Raw genomic sequence first — 14,323 nt, forward strand, 5'->3', positions numbered from 1 at the left:
CACAATTAATTCGGCCATCTTTTTTTTTCTTCCTGAAGCATCTGTTTTAGCAAAGGGGGGGGGGGGTATTCGACAGTGAGGCAGGTTTGCATGTAAGAGCAGGAGTTAGTTTTCTTGTTTACTCTCCACCATCACAGATGTTAACAGGAGAAGAGATGATGGATGAATAGTCTTGGAGATGGGATTCTGCTGACCAGAGTAAAGAAACTTAAGCCCAAAACCAGCCGTTAAGGGACATTTTATCACACACACACGCACGCACGCGCACACGCACAAGCTCAGGCACACACACATACACAACGCAACTATTTGTCAATTCGAAGCTGACCACTTCACGTTGACCAATCGTAAGCCATTTGGTGTTCATTATGACGGGTTAAGCTCAATCTCGGAAGGAAAGAAAATATGAGAGTAAAACAAATCAGGGTGAGGAACGATGGATATTGCGGGCCGCTGTTCAAAGTGCCCGCTTCCTATTCCAATCACCAACAATTCCAAATATCAAAACCGAACTGGGATCCATTACAACCCGGAGCACAAAAAATAACAGAAAGGTTTGTAGCCAGGTTGGGATATCTTTCTAATACGAAATGCAACGTGAAGAGCAATCACATGAAATTCAAACATTAAAGGAAAGCGTACAGACGGCGCACAATCGTTTTTCTGCACACATCACACAGCGCTTTTATTTTGAAATCCTCAGTAGCTGTGTTGTTCTCCTGTGCCCCCGTTTCAGTGAAGTGACACTAGTTTTACGGTATTCTTGTCTCACAGCAGGTGGTTAAAGAGTTCTTTAATACTCGGGATGTTTTTCTTGAGAGAATGTTCCAGAAGAGTTTGGTCCGAGACCATCTGTGGTTGACTCACCGTGGGTGGGCAATGTCCTATCATGTGATTAACACACTACGACATCACACACCAGAAAATAGTTTCCCATCATTTTTATTAAGAAAATAAGTATAAAAATATAAATATAAAACAATATGACTCAGCATTCAAATGGCATTGAATCCAGTGTATGACAGGGTGTTTTTTGTTTTAATCCTAAAAGATACACTTTCTTTTTTTCCATTACATATTACACATATACGATGAAATCATGAGTACACAGTTTCGACGAATTAAACTGCACCAACCATCCACGAACATTCATGAACATTGCTTGTCAAACGAAGATACCAAATAGTATATAGGATGTCCATCATCAAAAAACAGTTTGTACATTTACAGTATCTAATGTAATTGGGCAAGAAGTAACTGAAAAAATCTCTACCCACCAATAAAACCCTTAAGCCTGCCGCCATTAAACACCGATAGTATACAACACTACTATCTCTCAGCTCAGTTACAAAACACGTTGCCCTCACTATGATTCACAAAATGTCCTAAAATTCAAAAGGCATCTTTACTGATTTAAGACCCAAAAAGGAAAAACCAAAAAACAGTAAAACTGCGAGTAAAACCTTTAGTTTTTTCCTCAATTGGTTTAGAAAGTTCCGCTTCAAGTTCAAGTTCTGGCTTCCAACGTTTTCCGAAAACATCCACACCCAGATGGCAGGAATGTGTGAGTGTGTGTGTGTACAGTATGTGCATTTGTGTGAGAGAGAGAGAGAGAGAGAGAGAGGGAGTGAGAGAGGGAGGGAGAGGGAGAGGGAGAGAGTGGGAGAGGGAGAGGGAGCGAAAGAGAAAATGAAAGAAAAAGAGAAAGAGAAAGCTAAAGCGAAAGTGAAAGCAAGATAGAGAATCCTCAAGCCACCACCGGCAGCACCGCACTCCTAAGTCTCTCTATCGGGGCTCTTGGCCACGTACATCTCCGCCAGCTTCTTGAAGGGCGGGCCCCAGCCGGTGAGGTAATCGTAATCCTGGTCTCCCTCTGTGGCACCCGACTCCAGCGAGCTCAGGGACTCGGCCAGCGACCCGCTGCCCTCGTAGGCGTAGGTGGCCAGCGAGTCGTAGGGCGGCGCCGTAGGGTCGCTGTCGTTGTCCTGGAGGCGGCCATTGATGAAGTCCCGCACGTCCCCGTTGTGGTCCTTGGTCGGCGACGACCGTCGGTACGGGAACAGCATCTCGGGGATGATGTCCCGCCTCATCTTGTTGGCGTCCATGGCCTCGGGGTGGCGCAGCGTGCCGATGTCGAAGGCCTGGGTGTCCTCCTCGCCGCCGCCTTCGTCGTTGTAGCTCACCACGTTGTCGCGCACGTCCTCCTTGGAGATGATCAGGGGCTCCTTCTTCCTCTGCCTCCGCAGGGCGGCAAACAGAACCACGATCACTGGTAGGGGGGGTAGAGGAGCACAGAGTCATAGATGGGTTAGGAAGAGGCGAACAGAACCAGGATCACTGGGAGGGAGAGTAGAGGAGCACAGAGTCATAGATGGGTTAGGAAGAGGCGAACAGAACCAGGATCACTGGGAGGGAGAGTAGAGGAGCACAGAGTCAGAGATGGGTTAGGAAGAGGCGAACAGAACCAGGATCACTGGGAGGGAGAGTAGAGGAGCACAGAGTCAGAGATGGGTTAGGAAGAGGCGAACAGAACCAGGATCACTGGGAGGGAGAGTAGAGGAGCACAGAGTCAGAGATGGGTTAGGAGGAGGGAACAGAACCAGGATCACTGGGAGGGAGAGTAGAGGAGCACAGAGTCAGAGATGGGTTAGGAGGACGGAACAGAACCACGATCACTGGGAGGGAGAGTAGAGGAGCACAGAGTCAGAGATGGGTTAGGAAGAGGCGAACAGAACCAGGATCACTGGGAGGGAGAGTAGAGGAGCACAGAGTCAGAGATGGGTTAGGAGGAGGGAACAGAACCACGATCACTGGGAGGGAGAGTAGAGGAGCACAGAGTCAGAGATGGGTTAGGAAGACGGAACAGAACCAGGATCACTGGGAGGGAGAGTAGAGGAGCACAGAGTCAGAGATGGGTTAGGAAGAGGCGAACAGAACCAGGATCACTGGGAGGGAGAGTAGAGGAGCACAGAGTCATAGATGGGTTAGGAAGAGGCGAACAGAACCAGGATCACTGGTAGGGGGAGTAGAGGAGCACAGAGTCAGAGATGGGTTAGGAGGAGGCGAACAGAACCAGGATCACTGGGAGGGAGAGTAGAGGAGCACAGAGTCAGAGATGGGTTAGGAGGACGGAACAGAACCAGGATCACTGGGAGGGAGAGTAGAGGAGCACAGAGTCAGAGATGGGTTAGGAGGACGGAACAGAACCACGATCACTGGGAGGGAGAGTAGAGGAGCACAGAACCACGATCACTGAGGGAACATAGAGCAGCACAGAACCACGAACGATCACTGCGGGAAACTAGAGGAGCACATAGTGGATAGAATTAGGGAACAGAACCACGATTAGTGTCTGTGTGAGAGAGAAAGAGCAAAGGAGAGGATGTAAAATAGACAAATTGAGCACCAAGAAATTGGAGACAAGGTAACCATCGGCAGGAAACAAAGTGGGAAGTGAGGTGAAGGAGAGAGCTGCCAGGCAGAGAGAGGGAGAGACATTCAGAGAAGAGAGAGAGAGAGAGAGAGAGAGAGAGGAGGGAGGAGAGAGTCGAGATGTAAGATAGATGAATAGAGTGCAGACAAAAACTGGTGACAAGGTAACTGGGGGAGGGAGAAGAACTAAAGGTGGGAAAGCAGTAGAGAGAGAGAGAGAGAGAGAGAGAGAGAGAGAGAGAGAGAGAGAGAGAGAGAGAGAGAGAGAGAGAGAGAGAGAGAGAGAGAGAGAGAGAGAGAGAGAGAGAGAGAGAGAGAGAGAGAGAGAGAGAGAGAGAGAGAGAGAGAGATTGTGTGTAGAAGGGAGGGAGGGAGAGAGATATGAATTGAGCTCCAAAAGCCGGGTGACAAGTTAACCAAGGGAGAGAAACAGAGAGAACAGGAGGAATGGATAGAGGTGGAGAGAGTTAGAGTACTGGAGCGGCGAGCTCTCGGAGATGTATGCCCCTTGAAAGGTGAACGGAGGTACAGGCAGTCGGCAGGTTAAGAGAGAGGGAGAGAGAGAGAGAGAGAGAGAGAGAGAGAGAGGGGGAGAGAGAGAGAGGTAAATGGAGGCAGCAGGTTTACAGGGAGAGGTTCGAAGGAGAAAGGGGGAGAGAGAGTTAGAGACACGTGGGGCTGAGAATGAAAGGGGAGAGGTGGTGAACGAGAGCAAGGGGGGGAGATCGACATACGGTGTGCGCGCCAACGTGTCAGGCATTAAAGGCCACAGCTGAGCTGGGTGGCACAGAGCAGAGGAGACACGTTCACTATCACAGATGAGTTCTCCGAACAGCCCGCGGCATTCACCTCCTCTTGCTAAATGTTCACTTCAAAACACTTTCCTCTATTCTCTAACACCCCCCCCCCCCCCCCCCCCCCCCCGCCCCAAATGGCATATATTCACTGTAACGCAGCACGCGTTCAAAGGCCTGTTTATTCTCCTCTTCGCTTTCTTCTTCCCGTAGCGTCTAACCGTTGTGAAGTGGCGGTTGGTTAGTGTTAGCTAATTGATGCAAGTTTTCTTCGTTTCTATTCAGCGTTTCTATTTGCACGCTCTGCGTCAATTCAATCAGCGACTGTTTTCGAAGTTCAACTGCAGGTGGAGACTTTTTCTGCTCGCCACGGAAACCGGCGGGCACGGCCACCACTTTAAACCATCCACCGTCGTCATGACAGCACACAACGGAAAGAAAAGCGTTTTTTTTTTTCGTGAGACGTGACGATAAAACTAACCCTCTGCTTTAAATTACCTCTGATTCATCCCCCTCAGAGACGGAGAGCCAAACACGCCTCCCCCCCTCACCCGCCTTCAGCTCCCGGTGTTTGCCTCCCTCCCCCCTCCCCTCTTTACCTCGAACAGGTGTGGTGTTTTGCCATCCCCCCCCCCACCCCCCCCAATCAACCCCCGACCCCTGCCTAGGTGTTAATTACAGCTCATTCAGCACTGGGGAAACGGGGTGGGCGGAAGTGATTCCAAACCACAAAACAACATAACTTTGTCCCGATATTTCTGACCGGATGGGCAGCGTTTTAATTTGCATCGTCTGGAGCAACGGGAGAACGTACCAACAAACCCGTTTCCTGATAGGGGGGCGGGAGGGTGGGAGGGGAGCGATTACCCATGGCCGGCGGAGGTTGGCAAGGGCAGGCAGAGCTCGCTCCCACTCCAACCCCGGGGGGGCATTTCTAGTGCGGGTAACACGCGAGGTAGGGATCGAGCAGATGTCACGATATCGCGCCCGGGAGCAGAGAGAGAGAGACTGGCGCTTCAACCTTCACTCCTCTCTCACCCCCGGGCCCCGCTCTCCATCCACCCGTCTCTCTCTCTCTCTCCCTCTCTCTCTCTCTCTCTCTCTCTCTCTCCCTGTCTCTCCTCTCTCTCTTCGTCTACACCTCAATCGCTCTCTCTCTCTCTCTCTCTCTCTCTCTCTCTCTCTCTCTCTCTCTCTCTCTCTCTCTCTCTCTCTCTCTCTCTCTCTCTCTCTCTCTCTCTCTCTCTCTCTCTCTCTCTCTCTCTCTCTCTCTCTCTCTCTCTCTCTCCCTCCCTCCCTCCCTCCCCTCTCTCCCTCCCTCCCTCCCTCCCTCTCCTCTCTCTTCTCTCTCTCCATCTCTCTCCACCTCCACATCTCTCTTTACCCGCTCTCCTTCGTTTCTCTCTCTCTACCCTATCACTCCTTTCATCTCTTTCTCCCTCGCTCCCTCCCTCCCTCCCTCCCCTCTCCCTTTTCATCACCCTCTCCATCTCTACCTCCCTCTCCCTCTCTCGCTCCATCTGCGTTGCCATGGCGAGACAGCCGGTGAGTGAAAGGCGGCGTGGAGTTCAAACGGCGATGATAGCGGGGAGGGAGGGCGGGAGGCAGGGAGGAGGGGACGGGTTTTACAGGTGACGGGTCTCGATGCTAACGCGGCCGCGGCGGTGGGTGGGGGCGGGGGGGTCGTGTCAGGGAGGGTGCCAGGGTACCCGCAGGGTGGCAGGTGTGTGACACGAGGAGAGCGCAGCGTACAAATGATCAGGTTCACAACACTGACGAGAGGACGGAGACCACATGCTCTCTCCCACGCGCACACACACACACACACACACATCCACACACACACGCACACGCACACGCACGCACGCACACACACACACACATCGACATATGCAACAACACACCTACACACATACAAACACACACACATTAATATAGGCATATGCACACAAGCAAACAAAAACACACACACACACACACACACACACACACACACACACACACACACACACACACACACACACACACACACACACACACACACACACACACACACACACACACATGCAGAAATTCATAGATGTATGCACAAACACACACATACACAGACACAAATGAATAGAAGTATGTTCACACACACACAAAGCCACACTTAGCTACGTATATGGGCCTATACACAATGATGAATGAAGGTTCTCAATCCATACGTGGCTGAAAAGCAATAATATTGGCTCCTTCAAGCGCATGTACAGGTTTTGACCCTGTCCACTCACCGTACACATACATTAATACATACAATGGTACACATATGCAAATATGCACACTGACGTATGTACACATACACACACTGACATATGTTCATACACACACACACACACACACAGAGACATTGGCACACGCAAATACGTAGAGCTGTGTCTATGCATACATTCTGACACACATCTGTGCACACAAACACTGTAGCACATTGACACGGGGACACATGTGCAAACAAACATTTGTCAGCATGTCAACACACAGTTCCCAGGCACAGCGACACTTGAGCGCGCACACACACCCACACACACCTACACACATTGTCATTCAGCCCCAGTGCCCAGTACAACCTCTGCCTTGCGATGCGTATGACATTCACCGTGTCTAGCAGAAAAAAAACAGAAACGTCTGCACTTGAAGCCATGAAGGGTGTACTTCCATGGCAATTGAAACTCATTATTTATTTATACGACCTTGAAAGTAAGCAGATTCCAGCCCTATATATTTTTTCGCCCTGTTTTCGCTGTAAAACAATATGCGCTCCCGCCACCGTGGGTACGGCATTAAGGGAGAGCCTTCACACCACTTAGAAGCGACCAGGGACAATATCAAGCGGCTCAGTTTAGCAGCTTAGAGGCACAAAGACCTTGATGTCATGTATGACTTGTCACGAATTTACCCAAATTTGCCCCTTTTAAAACACGCTTTTATTGGCCCGGGTATAATAATAAAACACCCTGAGTCTAATGAAAACAGCCTTGTGCTCCGACTGGGATCTCAGATAACGCTTCTCGCAGCATGCGCTTCCGTCCGCACCATTTCCATTCTTCTAAACTCTACTAATCTCGCCGTAATGAAAAGGCCCCCGTTTAGATACTACATGACAACCTTGGACGATACCGCTTCGCGGCGCGCGCTTCAGCGGAGATTCCGCCGCAAGACCACTTCAAACCACTACCTCGGCGTCGAGGCCGAGATACGAATCCGACAACATAAAGTATAATAATACCCTGTGAATACCAGATCTTATTTAGCTCACGAAGTTAACACACACAGAGGCCTGGATATGTAAACGGTGTCGGTTTTTGAAGAGCGTCAGACAGGAGGTAGATTGCGTTGCGTATGGATTCATAGTTCGGATGGAAGCCACAGCAGCAGACCCGCTCTGTCATTTCAGTCCTCGAGTGTAAAAGGGGCAGGATGATGCAGTGTCTCCCAGACGGTTCAATCCCCGACGCCTGCAGTCACCCTGGAGAAACCGTGGCGCGAGACGCCCAACTCTGACCTTCATCAATCGAATAAAAGCCTCTGCTCGATAACTAAAAATAGTGGAATAGTAAAGGCAGCATATTGTTTATGTGCATCAATAACAGAGATGGGGGGAACAAAGTCTGCTTACTTATACTGTCAGCACGTCAGCTATGCACGCATGCATCCTCAGCCCTGCATAGGCAAAACCATCCCTGCCCTCGAACGCACATGAACATAAAACGCAGGAAGATGCATAATCTAAACATTGCTTGCAAGGGATAATGAAAATAGTCGCTGACATAAGATAGCATTGGACAGGTTGCAAATAGCTCATTTTGCTACACACAGAAACAAAAGCACACACAACAAACATACATAGTAGCTTTCCAAAACGCGCGCGCACACACACACACACACACACACACACACACACACACACACACACACACACACACACACACACACACACACACACACACACACACACACACACACACAACTGCGATGATCTAAAAAGGTACAATGACCTCATAGTATAAATAAAACACACAAAAACAAGCAAAGGTCCTATTCAATAAAGCTTGATTGATCGTGGGACTCTGCGCACGCACGCTGGCACGCACGCACGCTGGCACGCGCTCGCGCACGCACGCACACACGCACGCACAGGCCGCTACTCACTGAGGAGGATGACGACGCAGAGCAGGATGGCCACCAGGGCGCCGGTGGTGAGGCCGTCGGAGAAGGGCAGCACCTCGGGGTTGCACGTCTGCATGTTGCCGCGGCTGTCGCACGCGCACACGCGCACAATCAGCGTGCTGGTGCTGCTCTGGATGGGGTAGTCGTTGTCCGAGATGACCACGGGCAGGAAGTACATGCTCATCTCGCGGCGCCGGAACCCGCCCCTCCGCGTCAGGATGTTGGCCGTGTTGTCTGTGTACGGAGACGACCACAAGGGTTTTAAGTTATTTTTAATTGTCATCTTCATCATTCGTCGTAGTCGTCCATCCTCGTTGTCATGGTCGTCGTCAGGCAGTCTTTGTCGTCGAGCTTGCGATCGGATTGACATTGGTTAAGGTTTAAATCGTGGCATCGTCACTGGCTGGTATTGGATCATATTTGATAGTTTCATATTTGATGAAGACATTTCAACATATATCACACGTCTCGTCAATATGACACAAATCCTGTCCGACACGATGACACTAAGAAACCATACAACATTATCACAGAAAATAAATAAATCAAACCTCTATTGTAGAGGTGCCACACTTTACAATGCCTTTGTAAGTAGATGTCAGATTCAGCATGACGGGGGGGGGTACAGTTCAGCCTGACTTTAAATATACCGTATATCTGTCATTGTATCTTTTTGAGAATGTATTTTGAGAATCAAATGTCATCAGACAGCTATTCTGAGACTCTATATAATAAATGCCCGACCCGAAGTTACTGCATCTTATCACCTGTGTGTGTGTGTGTGTGTGTGTGTGTGTGTGTGTGTGTGTGTGTGTGTGTGTGTGTGTGTGTGTGTGTGTGTGTGTGTGTGTGTGTGTGTGTGTGTGTGTGTGTGCAATAATTGCGAAAATTAGGTATTTGATTGCGTTTCACTTCTCCGAAAGACCACGCAATTAAGTACGGAGTATTACAATCTCATCACAAAAATACCTCACTCATTCCCCATTTCATTCCTTGCTTCAATGAACTTAATCATATTTCATATTTTGTGGCCACAAGAAGATGTTTTTCTCACTTGCGGAACGATGATTCTAGTTCCTGTCTCTTAATGATTATATCATAATTTTGAAAATACACAGTGATTGTGCAACATAACCCCAATTATTATTATTCCTGTTGATAAAAGGGAAGAAAACATGACTCGAAATGGCACATGCTAATTCACTTCTCAGCTGCACAAGTATGTATTTCAGTACAATATAGTATTCCCAAATCACTACCGCAACCATCGTCAAGGAAACAAACATCTAGCATCTGTTTAGTGATGAGGATCCTCTGTCTCACTTCACAATAAGGGTACATTTAAAAACCATTAACTAACATCAGTTAAAGTAGCAGTAAGCATTATCATATAGCATTAGCATAGGAGCTATAGTTAGGTTAGCGTTAATTGATGAGAGTGAAACCCATTCAATAATACAAAAATGAATACCTTAGTTAACATGAACATCTTAGTAATAAACATGGTCACCATTAGTAAACATGGTAAACTTTAGTGAATGATCATGTGTGCCAAGCCGTGCAAGGGTTAAAACGTATGAATTAGACTATCATGTTTCTACCAGGACAGGGAATGGTGTGCTTATATCGTTTGAATTTATTGAATCTTATTTGCAAGTTGTGTTCTGAATGTGTCCTTAGATTGCTGCTAACTTTTCGTCTCAAGAATAGACAACTGCTAGACATTATAATGACAGACATTTGAATGAACTCAAGCCCTATCTTTCATTTGCAAGTCGTATCTATGTATTTATCAAGTCTACCGAGTTGAATCTATATTTTTCCCCAGACAGAACAGCAGTAGTGTTTGACTAACACGAGGAATGGTTTCGTTATTCTGTAGAAGATAAGGCTGTTATAATAATAATGCCAACAATGACAGCAACCTTTTTAAATACATAATTATACAAGAACAAATTGAACGAATCACATACTTAAGAACTCCACTCGGCGCATTTGACAACGCGCATCCGACACAACAACACACACACTTAGTGTATTTCGTTTTATTTGTTTCATTATTCTACCGTCAAATGTAATATATGTTGTTTGTTTCAGACAGACGGAACACACACAATTATATCCGTGGACCGCTATGATGAATTCAATTTGAGGTTTAATATTCCCCTCCTAATCTGAGTCACTCATTGAGAGACGTTTTTTTAAGATTGGTCTACACCAAGTGCCACACGATGTCCTGTGCTATTTTGTGAACCCAAAAGAACTCAACCGGCGATGTGTCCGACACAACATCACACATAATTGTCTTTTTCTACACAAGCTTCTGCGATGGAAAGACCTTTATGTTTGAGGTACGAGTCCACACTGATAGGCCTTTTATAATTACATGAAATGACGAATAATACCAAACAAGTAGCTGGGAACTCGACTGTGGCGGTGTGTTTCCGACTACACACACTTATTGTGTTTAGTTTTATGTTATAGTCTCTATCGTCCAAATTGATTGAGGCATTTAAGAGACACTTCATATATTTGGTTTGCTTCAGTCAGACGGAACACACACAATTATGTGTAAATACGCCTAGGGTATATACATAACTTATTGCTTTATTAGTCAAATAACTGTTTATCAACTGTTAGTTAACACTTATCAATGCATCAACTAATGTTAATCAATGGTTAATTAATGTACCCCCATTGTTAAGTGTTACCACAAGTGTGTATGTGTTTGTTAGTGTGTGCGGGTGTGTGTGCAGCATGTGCGTCTGTATGTACATCTGTCGTTTCTTATCTGAAGGCGTGTCCGCTTATTCCGTTCGCTAGCCCTTGAGAAGAAGTATGCTTCTTTATTGTTAATGCTGCAGAGCCTTCCTTCCATTCACATGATTGCTTTTCCCTCTCTGCAATATAACTTTTATGTGCTTTTATTTCCTACGCACCCGGTATATATTTATATTTTTCTCGTCTTGTATTGTCATTTGGTCTTGCCGGCTCCTAATATTTAATTAAAACTTAGGGAGAATGGGACATTTTAGTAGAATAGGATGCCCAAGGACAAGGCAGGTGTATTTCACTTGTTTCCCCCAGTGAAATCTTTTTTATTTCCCTCCTGTCTCGAGTGTTGTTGTCACCTACACAATAGGTGTTTCGTTATGCCTCGGTTTGTTGTTGTTCCATTCATGTGTTTGTGTAATACAATATAATTCTGACCTTGTCTCGACCAGAAGTTGATACCAGTGACGCACACATTGTTTTCATTTCATTCTAGATTATTGAGTTATGTAACGTAATGTATAAGTGATGTAATATTATGTAATATTAGAATCATAGAACTTGACCAATGATGCAGTGCCACTCAATGTGTATTACACCACTGTGCCAACAGTGTATGTAATGTGGGTGCTTTACCTTCTCTGTCCACTATGGTGAAGTTTGGGTTGGCTGGGGCTATGCTGAAGACGAATTTGTGGCCGACAAGAGGTTCATCTGTGTCCACAGCACTGATCGTCTGGATCAGCTGAGAGGGAATCAAGAACAGAGGATTTGATAAGAGCATTGTTACGTACTTTGCCTTGATTCTTCTACAATCCCAATCCCCCCATTTTGGCTCTGATGCAACAATGTTTGGTTGTTGCCTTACTTACTTCTAGATCTTTTTACTTTTTCTTGTATTCAAAGTAATTTACAGCAAACGTAAGGGGGTTACATCTTACTCATGTCTCCCAGTAGACTGCCGACACGGGGGATCAGACCCCGTATCTTCAGGTTGTATGTTTAAAACCTTATCCATTAAACTATGCTGCAGCATGTCGTTTAGAACAGTGCCCACGGCAAGGGTTTTTATTCAGAGATGTTTATCACGATGTAAAAGCTTAGTATGCTTCTTAAGCTGTTGGAACCCCAGCTAAAAAGGTTCTCGGTTCAACATCCAATGTCCAATTCTTCCCTGGGCAAGATTCCCTGACCCCTACTTGCCCATTAACGACATGAACGACACATCTTGTAATGATGCGTCATAACAAGATGAAGAGGTTTATCAATCCCTCTTTATTGTTTATTCCCTGTTTATTAATACGTTAACAATTCTACATTTGTCCTCGATTTTCTGCTTGACCCGGTCCACAACAGACTATTTACCGGTACTCACAGTCAGACGCGTTGTATAACAGCATCCACTACATTTATATTGACATTTGGGGCACTTAGCTGACGCTTTTATCCAAAGTGACTAACAATACAGTTACAATACAAAGTACATGAGTCAGAAGAAAGAGAAAGAACAATATATCGCTGTTGATTCATTGCCAAGCACTATCAATAATTGGGTTAACCCATTCTCCACAAAACAAATCCACTAAACAACTAACCGGCGTGAATTAGAGCAACTCGTAGTGCTGTCTTTGGGGGGAGGGTGACGCCGTACCTGTCCTGCTTTGACGTTCTCGCAGACGAAGGTGTCGTAGGACATGGCGAACTCGGGGGCGTTGTCGTTGACGTCCAGCACCTTGATGAACACGGGGACGCGTGTTGTCTGGCGAGGGTTGTCTGAAAACACCAAGGTTAGCCCAGGAGGTCAGCATACGGTAGCATTAAGTGAACGTTACACCGATTCATCCGTTAGCGTCATTAACTGTTGGTGCTAGCAAGTACCAACCGACACTTTGGGCAGGATCGTGTGATGGTTAAGGGTGTAAGCATAAGGTAATGTAAAGTAAACGCAGCGATGATTCATCCTTTAGCGTCATTATCTGTTGGTGCTAGCATGGTGACACTTGGGGCAGGATTGGGTGGTTGTTTAGGGTGTTTGCCTCCCCAGATGAAATACTCTGGGTTTGAACTCCAAACATTTGGGTTTAAACCCCCGATGAACACACTGTTCGTCGGTTTGGATCAAAGTGTCTGATAGCTGACCTTAATCTAAACTCGCAAACTCCTCTTAGCACACTAGCAGTAGCGACAGCGGTAAGCCCACGCGCACTCGGACGTCAGACATTGAAGAGGAGGAGCGCAGTGCCTACTTATTTCCGTGGCGACCACGGAGATGTTGTGCCAGCGGGACATCTCTCGGTCCAGGGCCTTCAGGGTCGTGATGCTGCCGTTCACAGAGTCGATGTTGAACAGCCTCTCTAGGTCCGTGTGGCGGTCGATGGAGTATCTGCGCAACAAACGACACGGTACGAATATATCACACCCCGCTCAACAGCTGCCTCTTTTGACTGACTGCCAGTTTTCCTGGCCGCCTCGGAGTCCGTCCATCTGCCAGTCAGTCCACATGTCTGTCTGTACATATATAGAGTATGTCCGTCTCTCTGCCTTGCTGTACGTCTCTAAGTGAGTCTGCCAGTCGGTGCACATCTGTCTGCAAGTATGTACGTCTGTGACTCTGACTTTTCTGCATGTCGGTAAGTCAGTCTGCATGTCTGTCTGCAAGTATGCATAGCTGTCCCTCTGCCGGTCTGCATGTCTGTAAGTGAGTCAGTCAGTCCGCAACTCTGTCTAAGAGTGCACTCACGCGTGACATCAAAAGAATCCCCCGTACTCCATCCATACACCGTGTAACGATCCCTTTAACAACCAGCTCAACTAAACTCCCCTTCTCTCCCGTTCCCCTTAATCCACAAACACACGGTAACACTCCCCGGGTACATTACTCATTCCAACCCCCCCCCTCCCCCGTCCCAAACACAACGGGGGTATCCATTCCTGAGCGTGACTCGTGTGTTTTGTCAGACAATGATCCAGGCGTCCCCGGATCCCCGCCTCCCTCATCATTGTCAACTTGCGTATTCCGCAGACATTTCTAGCAACGCCGAACGCTGCTCGGCAAGGCGCGGCAGCGCACGGGGCCGCGTCTCTCGTCCCTCGGAGACGGGAGCGCTGCCATATGCCGG

General features: G+C 47.4%; 1 protein-coding gene across 2 annotated transcripts; it reads right to left on the minus strand.

Moving 5' to 3' along the window:
* Positions 1 to 945: 945 nt before the first annotated feature.
* Positions 946 to 13,978, minus strand: LOC130376898 (cadherin-10-like). Of its 2 annotated transcripts, XM_056583812.1 has the most exons (6): positions 13,945 to 13,978; positions 13,451 to 13,587; positions 12,856 to 12,977; positions 11,841 to 11,949; positions 8,415 to 8,666; positions 946 to 2,269 (listed from the first exon to the last, which is right to left on the minus strand). In XM_056583812.1, exons 2-6 carry the CDS (start codon positions 13,491 to 13,493, stop codon positions 1,776 to 1,778), a joined length of 1,020 nt encoding a protein of 339 aa, XP_056439787.1. In that variant the 5' UTR covers positions 13,494 to 13,587; positions 13,945 to 13,978; the 3' UTR covers positions 946 to 1,775. The 2 variants fall into 2 exon arrangements, with proteins under 2 accessions (XP_056439787.1, XP_056439788.1); XM_056583813.1 differs by lacking the exon at positions 13,945 to 13,978 and having other exon boundaries at positions 13,451 to 13,640.
* Between the last annotated feature and the right edge of the window lie 345 nt (positions 13,979 to 14,323).

The sequence above is a fragment of the Gadus chalcogrammus genome, chromosome 23 (assembly GCF_026213295.1).
Source record: "Gadus chalcogrammus isolate NIFS_2021 chromosome 23, NIFS_Gcha_1.0, whole genome shotgun sequence".
NCBI lineage: Eukaryota > Metazoa > Chordata > Actinopteri > Gadiformes > Gadidae > Gadus > Gadus chalcogrammus.